A 12,839-nucleotide genomic window follows, 5' to 3' on the forward strand; every position below is an offset into this window, starting at 1 on the left:
CCCCACAAAGGGCCGCGGAGCTGCGTGGCCGCCGCCACCGGCCGCGGCTCGCCTCGGCGGCGCGGAAATTTGTTGCACTTCTTGGGGCTTTGTTTGTTTGTTTGTTTTGCCTGTGGGGGGTTTTTTTTTTTGGTTGTGTTTTTTTTTTTTTTTTCCTATTTTGGACAAAATGTCGGTCCGTGATGTAAAAATTGAGCGAGGAACCTGGATGGCATTGGGAGCTTTGCAGAAGGTGCAGTTGGGATTCTGCTTTTCCCAGGGTGGCAGCTCGGTCGTGGCCGGGTGAATCTTCGCTGCTGGCCGTGGAAATGGCTAGAGCAGCTTGTTAGTAGATTTTTAAATTCCTAAGTGGTGTGTTTAAAGGCTTACGTGCACGGAGGAGGAATCGCCACCTTAAATAAGCATATGGGCGATTAACAGGGTATGTTGTCCTCTCGGAAAGGGAATTTGGTGGCTTTGACCAATGTCAGTGTGTAAATATTTGGACGGTATTAGTGACTTTTTAACATTTTTCAGCGAGGTCTGTTATTTACAGTGTGTCATATGTTATTAATGCTCATTGCCTAAGTTCCCTGGCAAATCTGTTTCATGCCTTCTCAGAAAGTAGACAATTGATAGATTGTCCAAGGGATGGAAAAAATGTGAGTGGGTTTTCTAAGTTGAGTTCGGTCCTTGAACGCTGGCGTTGTGAGACACATCACCTCTTCTGTAACCTTGCTGTGTTGTTAAGTGTGATCACTTTTGAAGCTTTTCCATTAAATATGATTTTAGGTGCTTAGTAAGAGAAGAAAATGCCTTTCGTGGATTTTAGGCTTAACATTTCTGTTCTTTTCTCCTGTCTTTTGAAAAGTTTTCCAAGAAATAACTTCACCAAGATGTCCAGTGATAGGCAAAGGTCTGATGATGAGAGTCCCAGCACCAGCAGTGGTAGTTCAGATGCGGATCAGAGAGACCCAGCCGCTCCAGAGCCTGAAGAACAAGAAGAAAGAAAATCTTCTGCCACCCAGCAGAAGAAGAACACCAAACTCTCTAGCAAAACCACTGCTAAGTTATCCACTAGTGCTAAAAGGTAATTTGTGAAGGACACATTAAGCAATTGTCACGGTGCCTTCCAAGTGGTTGGACTTTTTTGTTAGCAACGATAGTTCAAAAATATTTACTTTATGTTGGGTTTTTTTGGTACTTGAGTGAGTTGTCATTCTTTTGGTGGCATATAAGCCACCTTCCTAGAATTACACTTTTAAGCAGACTTACTCTGTACTTTGGTAACTTCAGTTAAGTAGAGATTGGACTAGTGTTCTGACAGATTGTTTAAGGGGTTGGCAAGGAAAATTTGGTCAACCCAAATTAGTTGGTACATTGAGGATGTTGAGGCTGTTTCCCTTTTGTGAATCATATTCCCATTAGTTGAAACAGACACTTCTAAAGATCAGCAGTTCCTCTCTCCATGAAACCACGATCAGAAACGATCAGGTTAGCTAGAAAATTTAAGGCCATTCGTATATTCGAAAACAGATTTTAAATTGTGCATTAGATCTCTCACTTTTTATAAACATGATTTGAAATTAAGCATCCCAGGTATTACTTTTTACAGTTAAATTCATGGTTGCCCCTCTGTTCTGGTGAGGGCATAACAGGAAAGTAACTATTTACTGTATTAGGTGGTAGTTGGCAGTTGAAAACTTTAATTGTCCTTGTGCTTCTTCGCTCTGAAACTTGAGGATATGCATGACACGTTAATACTCAACAGCAGGAGAAACATATTTTGTTGGATTTAAGTGAAAGATCATTTGTTTTCTGTTTTATATTATCTGTGATGGTGAAAAAAAGATCTGTCAGTGGGATTCCATCAGTGGTAGTGGTATTGGAATATCCATGACTTCTAGCAATTCATCAACTCTGTTTCAGCTTTAGCCAATATTGACATTTTGTTTATTCTTATTGATCACAACTAACAGAAAAAGAAAAAAGGAAAAGATAGTCAAATACTCAGAAATAATCTTATTTGATAGGTTATCACCTCAGTTGTATTAATAATCAGGTATTAATAACTTGTATAGTTTATCTTGTTGAGGAATATGGTAAACACTTAAATTTTGAAAGCATTTTAAATTTGAATGAAATCTGAGAACTGCTGTCCCCCTAACTCAAGCTGTATACTATAGCATCTTATGTTCCTTTCCCCTAAATTTATAAATTCTGTACTTACAAGCAAGGAAAACAGATTTGGTTAAATAAGAGTGCCAGTGTCCTTTGGAAGTTTTTCACTGGTAAAGGTATTTATAAATTTTAAACTTTCTTTTTTTGACAGGTAAGATATTGCCAAAACTATTAATATGCTCTTATAGTAGCTTGTAAGTTCTTACCTGGGTTAGAGTGACTTGAAGTCATTGTCAAATATTCTAGTGCTTTCCCTTCTCCCTCTCTCTTGTCTCATTTGCATATTAGCTTGAAAAGAGAATTTCTTTGGTAAAAAGTGTTTTAAAATAGGTTTTATATCCTTTACTGAGTACTAGTGGAGGACTATTTCTCAAATCAGGTGTAAATGTCTTACTTATTTACAGTAGCAAGTGAGAAAGAAAGCTGCAAAGTTTCTGTTAAGGGATTTGGGTTATGCCTCTGAGAACAAAGAGGAAGCAGCCATGTTAGCATTACTGAAGGCAAAGCCAGCCTTGCATTTAACTGCATGGTGGTAGAGGGCAGTGTAATTCCCCGGTTGTTCTGTAGACTCTCTCAAATCCTTTTTGTCTGTTCTCATTTCACTAACAGAATTCAGAAGGAGCTAGCTGAAATAACCCTTGATCCTCCTCCTAACTGCAGGTAAGAAGTAAATTTTGTTGTTTTCATTTCAAATTGTAGAAAAATGTTAAAAGATTATCTACTCTGGATATGTGTACTGCAGAAGAGGCTACAGTTGCTTTTTTCTCCAGCTTTGCTAGTGTATTAAAACAAAATATCTAAGGCGAATTAAATAAATTTGGGAGGAAAAGATGCTTTTTAGTATTTTGGACTTATGCATACACTGATTTTGTGCTTACTGAGACTAGGATGAATACTGCTGATTTTGTTCTGTTGTAACATTTCTGTACAGTGTTTATTCAGAAGTATATTGCAGAAACTTCTAAAATTTTGCTAAGCTTTAAAGTTACTGCTTGTGCGCAATCTGAACTGACCTTCCAAATTTAGAAATTGCTGAATGTGGTGTTACAAAATGTAAATGCAGTAAACAAGAGTATAGTTGTTTCTCCTTGATTTATTCAGTAACTTGCCTTAAGAACAAATTTTATTTTATTTTAAGGTAATGGTTTTAGTTGTTTTTTTTAGAATGCATTGTTAGACTTACTTACATTTTAATCAGATGTCCTAATTACTTGGGGAAATTCTTAGTAATTTTGCTACTCGAAATATGTGTATGAAAAGAAGTAATTGAATTGGAATGTGTGTGGGGACAATTCATTTCAGTGGAATTCAAATGGAATAATATAAGATTATTGGTTAGTAAGGTGCGTTAAAAGTAACTGGTGATAGGTAATGTTTTCTCTGAAAAATTTTTTTTAATTCATCTTATTTAGTGCTGTATTTTTCAACAGTGTCTGTATGACTTCCAGAATTCATCAAAGGTAGAAAAATAGTGTTGTAGGAAATTTGCATAGAGATATGTACTCAAGGAGAGTGGCTACCAGAAGTAAGGCACTGTTATGGTTTGTTGTGAAAATGTTTTTGTGTCATATCTGTATTTTTTCTATAAATTGTGTTCACTTGTGATGATCAGACCTATCTCCAAAGTCTGAGATATAACAAGGTAAAATCTAATTGCTTCTTACAGTGTGTGTTAACTGGATGCTCTGATACAGTGATCTTATACTGCTTTATCCACTGCATTAGTAGCTTTGCTCTTATTTGTAATCAGCCATTTCAATTCAAAAAGGAAACATGATTGTAAACTAATTTTAAACACAGAACTGCTCTATCCAGTAATATAGCTAATAGCCACATGTGGCTATGCACCATTTCAGTGAGATGCGCGTTAAGTGTAAATAACACGGTGGATTTTTGAAACTTAATATGAAGAAAAGAATATAAAATGTCTCATTGATTTTTAAAATGTTTATCCTGTGTTGAAATGATAAATTTTGGATATGGTGGGTTATATAAAATGTTTTCAAATTAATTGCACTTCTGTTTTTTACTATTTGAATATGACTTTTAGAAAATTTAAAATTATACATGTGGATTGCATTGTGTTCCCATTGAATGGTGCTGCTTTAGAGAATGAATAAATGAAAATGTTTCTTTCCAGGCTTGTAAGTGGTGTGTCAAATCTGTAGCCATTTAGGGAAGTTAGGTTAAATTTGCTCTCTTGAAGAATCATTTAACTTACAGAGTGTATTGTGATATTTGCCATTGTGGAAGATAAAAAGATCTAAGAGTTCAAAATTCTGAAATATTTTTAAATTGCATACGAGGTCAAACTCTTCATGGGTTCTTTTGATTTTCGGAAAATGGCACAAACCAGTGTATGTGCATAAATTAGAGAACCCAGTATACATGTTGAATGCCCTTAGAGACATCAGTTCAACAGAATAAGTGTTGCCGTTGTTGGAGAAACATGTTTTATGTAGTTGACCAGGAATGGTTCCACAAGGCCACTGAGAATTATTTTAGAGCAAGTAGAATCTTTCTAGGAAATAGAAAAGTATAAATTTGTCTTTCTTTTTAAATACCAGATTTCATTCAAGTCCATGAAATAATACTTCACATTCACCGATTGTAGACTAGTGAAGAATGAACCTTTGGGCTTGCTTATGAACAATAATGTGAAATACATATTGATATTTTTCCCTTATCACAACTTGTGATAACTGTCAGCTGTTGCAAATGACATCTTTCAGCTTTCTGGTTCTTTTAGTATGTGAGCTGCTTTGTGGTTGTGTGGATGATTGAAGGAAAAAATAAAAATACGAGTTTTAGAAGGGAACTGGGAGAAGCTGTTTCTTACTAGTTTGGATATAGTCTTTGGACTAGTTTGGATATAGCCTGACATGTAAAATATCCAGATACTTTTCTGAGTTTTATTGTGTCTTGAGACTCTTTTGGGTGGAAGATCTAGTCCTTGTCAGAAGTTTGGAATATAGAGATTTGTGGAAGTATTGTAGAATTTTGACAGCTAAGTCCAGATTTGTATTGTATTTTTACCTTCATGTTAGATACGTGACAGATTGTGGTGTTATGTTCTTGTAGTTCACAGGTGCATTGGTGAAGATTTTAGCTTTCTGGTAATTATATAATTTAAATTTATTTATGTTATAATTAAAGTGGGGTTCTGTATTAACAAATTCTAGATTGTGAATTCATATTGTGTGAAATCTGTGAAACCTAATACTTTTGACTTTCAGGTGTAGTTAATTAATCAGAATTCCATTATGGTTCTGCATGATTTTTACAAGCTTGTCAAAGTATGTGATTTAATTCCTCCTAAAGGAGGAAATATATATCTGTGTACATTCAGGAAAAGGTTGAATGAAATACAAGAAAAGTTAGAAAAACTAAATTTAGTAGACTAGATTAAGCTTTCTCTTAAATCTCTTCTATGTTTAATAAAATACTTTTTAGTTATGACATAGCCATGTCTAATGTATATACACCCAGGGTGTTACTAGGATAGACTTACGTGTTTACCTAAGTGTGTGGCTTTAAATGTGTTTGAATATATTTTGATAGCATTGATCTTCTTTTTTCTTATGAAAGTTTTTGGATGAAATATTTCCACTGATTTGGTACCATTTAAGTTTTTAGGTATTGGAGTTACCTTAGACCAAAGTATTCTAATCATAGGGATATAATTTTTATTTGGTGCCTTCAGTGTACTCTTTACATACTATATTCAACATTAGGCTATCAATTGTACACCAATGAAAATGAAGGAAAATTGTTGCCTGGCCATTTCCCTTTGTTTTTAGCTAAATTTATTGACTAGAATTGTTGAGTGCTATGCTGTTAAGACATTTATGTTCCATCTTTCCCATAGGGTGTCCTTGTTTTCTTCGTTACCACTGGTATATACCAATAGTATATACCACTGCAGAAGTTTAGAAAGTTGCTGGATTTTAAACTCAAGCTCTAATTCTTCCCATCAGTGAGACTGTACAGCGATACATTCTTAAATATTCTTTAGTATGTACAGATTGAAACTATGTTAGATATTTTGGATCATTTGTAAGTAGTATTTGGGTGCAGGAAAGACCTTATTGGAAGAGGCAGTACAGTGTCAATAGTGTTCACTTGCAAAGTCTGGAAATAGGTACTATACAATATTGCAGATTTTGCTAACTTCCTTTTTAAAAACAAAGTATTAGTTAAGTTCTAAGAAGTTGGCAACACTAATTTGCTTCTGAGCCTAATTACCTCATTGTGATGAACTCTGCCTCCCATTACTCAGACCAAGAGCGTCTGCATCAAAGGGGAGATTATTAGAAATGTAGAATCTTGCTTCTCCCACTGTAGAAGTACTGAATTGAAATCTGAGTTTCAGTAAGATTCCCTGGTAAATTGTTTGTATATTAAGATTTGAAAAGCACTGGTACTAGAACTAGACTGTCGAGTTCAGACTCTTGTGCTGCCACTTGTTAGCTAAGTGGACCTAAGATGGAATAATTCTGTTTTAGTTTCCTTAACTGTCAAATGGAGATAAAAATGATACCCCACTCACATTATGGGTTTGTTAAGAGGATTAAAATATGTTTTAGAGTTTTGTAACACTGTGAATTGGGTCAATAAAGTGGTCATAACATGGTTAAAATAGGAGCTGCAGTTTTGCAGCATGCCCTCACCCTTGCTAGCACCTTCTCCAGTGCAAAACATACTACAGAAATAATTTCTTTTTATTGCAGCTCCTATTTATTAAGGACATATCAAGCAATTATTTTTTGATGTTAGTAATAACAAATCTTGGAAACTTGAGTATAAGAGAAAATTAGCCCAAGAACCTTGGGCAAAGATTTATAGTAATAATATACGATAGTATAAAAATACTATATCCTTTTTAGTGATGCTTACTTCCATAGGTAATGCTCTGGCTAGCAAAAAGTTACAGTGAAAATGTTTAGAAGAAAGTCTATCTCTATGCTTTCCCTTTTAAATATCCCATTATAGGAGTTTGCAGTTTTACTGAGAATGTGATGATATTTGTGAAATTTCAATGGTTGATACAGGTTACCAGTTATCTAAACATAGCATTCATCCCTTGTTGATGCTATAAGGAGGGATTTTGCAAGTTTTTTCCTAATTGATGTGTGAAGGCAGTTAATGATCAAAATAACATGTGATGCCTCTATTATAACATTGTTGGCTGCTTATGGATAACTTGATTTTTTAGTCCTTCCCACACATATACATAGATTCTGTGTTTATTTTTATTTGTATGAGACAGGGTGTGCAGTGTAAAATAACCCTATTTTTTTAAGGATTTATTTTATTTATGCATCCAAGAACTGGGATATAGGCCAGAGGTGGGGAAGGAGGGGCTGAGAGGATTCACCAGAGACAGAGTGGGGAGCAGAACAGGCAAATTGACTAAGATACACTGCGAGGGGAGCATCAGGCCAGGCAGGAGAGGTCTGCTGCACCATGTGGATTTGCTCCCTGGCAGGGGATTGAACTCTTGCTTCAGTGGCTGCCCATGGCTTCATTGTGCTGAGACTTAACTCCTTTGCCACCAGGGAGACCAAGAACCGTATTTTATAAAATGAAATTGTATCATACAATACTTATTTTCAACTCTTTAAAAAAATTCCACAGACCTCCCTTTTTAGAAAGATTAAATTTTAATTGGGAACTTGATTTGTAAAATAACTACTCTTATTGATGGTGTTTTTCTGTCTTAACCTGCTGTGGTCATCTACTGGTAGATCTTGTTTTATTATCAATTAGTTAAACTTTGTCATCAGCATAAACCTCAAAAATCATGAGGAATTTTCCGGGGACTTGAGCATTGCTGGTAATTTTATATGTTGTATTTTTCAGTAAGCTAGTATTATAATTGCCTTGACATCACTAACTCATAGTTTGTTAATGCTGATGCTGTATTCACTTGTTTACCTCCTGTTGAATAGAGTTTCTTTGAAAGATGGATTGTCTTACACATTTTGTAGCTTTTCATATAGTGCTTTGAAGATTTATTAAATTAATACATAAATTTAAGTTTGTTCAGTTGGCAGGACTAGAAATTCCAGGCAAAACAGTGACTTTGGATTGGCGAAAATTTATTAAAAATTCCATGTACATTTAACTTTTTTCCTTAATTGTAATTTAAATGTGATTTTTCCAGTGGGATTTAGCTACTGTTTTTATTATAAAGAGAAATTGATAATCACAATAAGCTTAGTTATTTTTCTCATATATGACAATTTAAGTGGAGGATTCAGTACTGTTGTGACTAATAACTTTTTCCAAAATGAATGCAGTAATTGAAAATGATATTTTCCCTAAAAAGGTCACATTTTTATTAGGGATCTATTAAATTTCAGTGCAGTAATAGAATTGGAAAGTGGGTAAAAAGTATGTACATTTAAAGTATGGTTATATTGCAGCTATACGCAAGATTGTTTCATTTTTTTCTTTAGGTAACCAATTGGTACCTTATTCCCTCCTTGAGTGAGTTGCTATAACAACAGATGATTATGTTTTGTTATAAGAAAATCAACATTTTTTTTTTTTTTTTTGCTTGCGTGTAAAGGCATTCAGATTTGAGAATGGAAAACTTTACTACAAAACTGAGATTAAAATCATGAGAAAACCACTTGTAGATCTAGAGAAATAAAAATGATTTGTTTTTCTTCCCTTACCACTTTTAACAGGGAAGTATATTTGGCATTTTATTTGAATCTAGAAGAAGAAAAGTCTTTAAACTTTTCATTTTTTTTTTTGACCAGCTTAGGGGTCAGTGCCTGGAGATTTTTTTTTTTCCGCTTTTCACAGCTTGGGAAGGTGGGGAGGGGCTGTACTGACATTTAGAGAGTGGAGGTCAGGGATACTGCTAAATACACTACAATGTGTAGGACAAACCTCCACAATGAAGAATTATCTGGACTGAAGTGTCAGTAGTGTTGCGGTTGAGAAACCTTGGTGCAGATATTTATTTATCCCAGTACCTTGCCTTTTGAATTTTTGCATAGTTTGCTGTTTAACATTTCCTGCATTTTTAGTGATGCTTGCTTAATAATATCTTTTAAACATTCCTCAGAGCTGGTGTCCCCAGCACCCACTCCTCTTCATGCTATAGTTTACATTTTTCTTCTGTTACCTGACAAACGTGTGTGTTATTTTTTACTTGAAACCACAAGAACGGCTTTCTTGAGAATGTGCTAAATTACGGCCTATTAAACCCAGAAATGCTTATAGTAGTGTTTCACTTCTTTTAGAAATTTAGATTATTAGGCCCCCATATGATCTAGCTTTAGTCTGTGTTCTACTAGAAATATCAAGGAGGTATTTTACCCTTGGAAAATCATCAGAATTCTGTTTCACATTGATTGAATTGCAGCAAGTTAGAAAGCCATACTCTTCACTTTTATTTTTGTCATCAAGACAATGCAGATTATTCTATTAATATTACAAGTACACTGTCCTTTCTTTCAAATCCTTAGTATCAGGTATGTTTTCAAATGCAGACGTTTTCAGATTTTACAAAGGGAATATGATGTTTGATTGTATTTTATGTAATGCTTCCAGCAGAATCTGGGGATCGCACTACATAATCAAATGCATTATTGCTACATGAAAAATGTATATTCATACTGAGTGGGGTAATAGAGATTACAGAGAGTTTCAAGTTAGTACCTGTATGATGTTGCTGCCAAATTATTTTGTCCCAAACTTATTTTCAAAACCTTTGATTTTTAGAATTTCTGGTATTCCAGAATGGTGGGTAAGCAATTGTGCTCCTACGCTACCTCTATTACGATGACAAATGACTACAGCTACTTACTAATGATGAAAGGGTGTTTTAAAGTCTTGCGCTTTCCTTTCTTTAACTTGTTTCCTAATAGCTGTTTTTAGTTCCTCAGTTATTTTTGATCACTGCTTTTCTTTGTTGTATAATTTGTATGCGTAACTAGAAAAAAATTGAAAATCTTAATTTTAGATTTCTTTCTCCTTGAGGTGAAACTGTAAGTACCAGTTTTTTTTAGGTTTTTCTGTATATGTTGAATTGTTTTCCACCTTGCCATCAAATAGTGTGTTTTAATCATCCCATTCATTCTAAATATACAAAATCGCACAGAAGGGAAGATACCCTTTAACACTTAACATAAGACTTGCCTTTTTATGTATGCATTCTGTCTTGTGGTATTTGAGTTGCAAATAGGCTGTAAAAATTGTGTATTCTGCTGTGTTGCATTATCAAACAACCTAGAAAGTTTATGACGTAAATGAAAATGCTTATTTCTTTGTATCCACTTAAAGTCCACTTTAGGTTCAGGGACTCTACTGGATAGTTCATCCATAGTTCATGCTCCTTGCATCTGTAGTTCTGTTATTTGGGACATGTGTCCAGACAAGAGAGCTTGCAGGTCATGTGCCAGCTTTTAAATGCTTTGGTTTGGAGGTAAGGCATAAATCATATGGCTCACCTTAACTGCAAGGTGACTGGAAAATGTGGGGAAGCATATTCATATTCAGGGAGAAATCAATTTCTCTTTCACAAAAGTTATGTATGTCTTCTATGAATGGGTGACTTTTCACTCCCACTTCAAAAGAAGAAAGAGGAAATAAGTAGGCACCCAGCCAGGCACTGTAATGGATTACACCATAGAGTAACCATTTCTGTATCTTATTTGATTCCCAAAACAGTCCTGTAAAGTTGTTGTCCTTCTTATTTAGACTTCAAAACGGAATTTGAGAGTTGAGAAAACTGCAGAATATCACATATGTAGTGCATATATATGTAACATATCCAGGGCAAGAATCTAGGCTTACTTTTTACATGAAAGTAAATACTTTGGGTTTTGTACTGCACTACTTGAGAAATCTGGTAAAAATATTGAGTTTGGTCTGTAGGTGCATGCTTATTAGTCTAACTATATCTCATTTATATGCTATAGTTTCTTGAGGTATCCAAAACCCTATCCCTGTAGGGTTTTAGAACTTGTAAGTAATGTCCAGATGATGAATTGGAGACGAGACAGTTTCCTTCTTTGACTTTGGCGTGCTAGGCTCCTTTTCCTGAGTTTTAAAATCATTTACTTGCATTTTCTTTTCAGGGGGCATTCTGCAAGTTGCTTTCTTGCCCTGTTCTTCTTTCTTATAAGCAAGAAGGTCAAGAATTGAATATGATCACAACGAAAAAGGCCTATCTTTGTTCTCTGCCTTGTAGTTCTTTGTGTATGGCTTTCCTGTGGGCAAAGAAATAACTTTAAATCTACCTCTATTTTTTTCCTCTGGGGTATTGTGAAGCTGTCCTTGTTTATGAATTGCTTTGAAGTTGGAAAAATATCTCTCTGCAGATAAGAACTTCTAGCTTATGGAGAAAAGTACCAGTCACATAGGATTTTAGAATTGTAATGCTGATTTCTAAGGAAAATGTGCATTTTTTTATATTCAAATACTGGTACCAGAACTGTCTTTTTTTCAGAAATTTGGCTATTAGATCCCTCTTAATTTTGTCTTGTTTTATATAGTTTCATAGTTTATTTAATCAGTGTTTTTCATATACTTATGAATTTATTCAAAAGTTATTCCCAGACTATAAGTTTGGGGATTTGCTTTTTTCTTATTAGTCTCTTTGAAAGAGTAGCTGGTTCACTTAGCAAATCAGGCCTAATGTTCTGAGGGTGACCTGCCAGTATATAATTCATTTTATATTGATTAATGAGTTTCATGAATCTTTGCTTGTGTAATGCAGTAGTAAAGCGATATTCTTTTTTTTTTTTTAAGATTTTTTTTTTTTTACTTATTTATGCATAAAAGAACTGGGGTGTAGGCCAAAAGTGCAGGGGGTGAGAGGATTCACCAGAAACAGTGGGGAGCAGAACAGGCTGATTGACTGAAATACACTGCTGAGGGGAGGAGCTGGTGAGACGGGAGAGGTCTGCTTTGCCATGTGGGTTAGCTCCCTGGCCAAGGATCGAACTAATGCTGGCTGCAGTGGCTGGTGATAGCTTGATAGCGTTGGTACTTTAACCTCTGTGCCACCTTTTTTTTTTTTTTTTTTTTTTTTAAAGGTGTGTAGGCAAACAAGCTCAAGCTTGTTTATAGTCCCTGTTTTGGGTGTGATGGTCAGTAGGGAGGGATTGACTTTAGGAATAATATCAATAGTTTGGATCAAATTTCCAGGTCTTTGGATTTTTTTAAAATCCTGGTACCCCTGCTGTTTGCTCCTTGGTGTATATATTGTTTTAATTTTATGGTTATTTGCAATAGGCAAAACTTTGAGAGGAATCACAGTATTGCAGCATTCATTCATTGTTCAGTGTTTAGTTTGCTTGTCTTTGGATTTGGACCAGTTATGTCATTCCAAAGTTTCTTTGCTGCTTCATTGTCCTAGAGCAAATATACTTTGTCATTCTGTTTAACTTCTTCCTTGTCTGGGGAAAGATAAAGATATCTCTAGTCTGAAATTGCTTTGGGGAGTATAGCCCCACATATTTTGGTCTAAATGAATGGCCTAGGGAAACATGAATTTTGCTACCTTTTTATTTTATTTTCCTTTACTTGTAAATCATCATGATGGTATCCCCCTTTTACATTGATGTGTCTCACTTTCTCTAAACACCATTCATTCCCTTTCTGAGGGTGGTTATTTATAGTTCATTTTGCCATTGATGATCTTGTAGGTCTTTTAC

General features: G+C 34.9%; 1 protein-coding gene across 1 annotated transcript in view; it reads left to right on the forward strand.

Annotated features, from left to right (window-relative positions):
- Positions 1-200: 200 nt before the first annotated feature.
- The window catches only part of UBE2E3 (ubiquitin conjugating enzyme E2 E3), a gene marked incomplete at its 3' end in the record, with an annotated part of 69,373 nt that continues 56,734 nt past the window's right edge, over positions 201-12,839 (forward strand). The window contains exons 1-3 of the mRNA XM_084254853.1: positions 201-232; positions 851-1,069; positions 2,770-2,820. Coding sequence (XP_084110979.1) covers positions 876-1,069; positions 2,770-2,820 — 245 coding nt within the window. The 5' untranslated portion in view covers positions 201-232; positions 851-875. The remainder of the gene's footprint in view (positions 233-850; positions 1,070-2,769; positions 2,821-12,839) is intronic.

This window comes from Talpa europaea (genome assembly GCF_964194135.1).
Source record: "Talpa europaea genome assembly, chromosome: 1".
Classification (NCBI taxonomy): domain Eukaryota; kingdom Metazoa; phylum Chordata; class Mammalia; order Eulipotyphla; family Talpidae; genus Talpa; species Talpa europaea.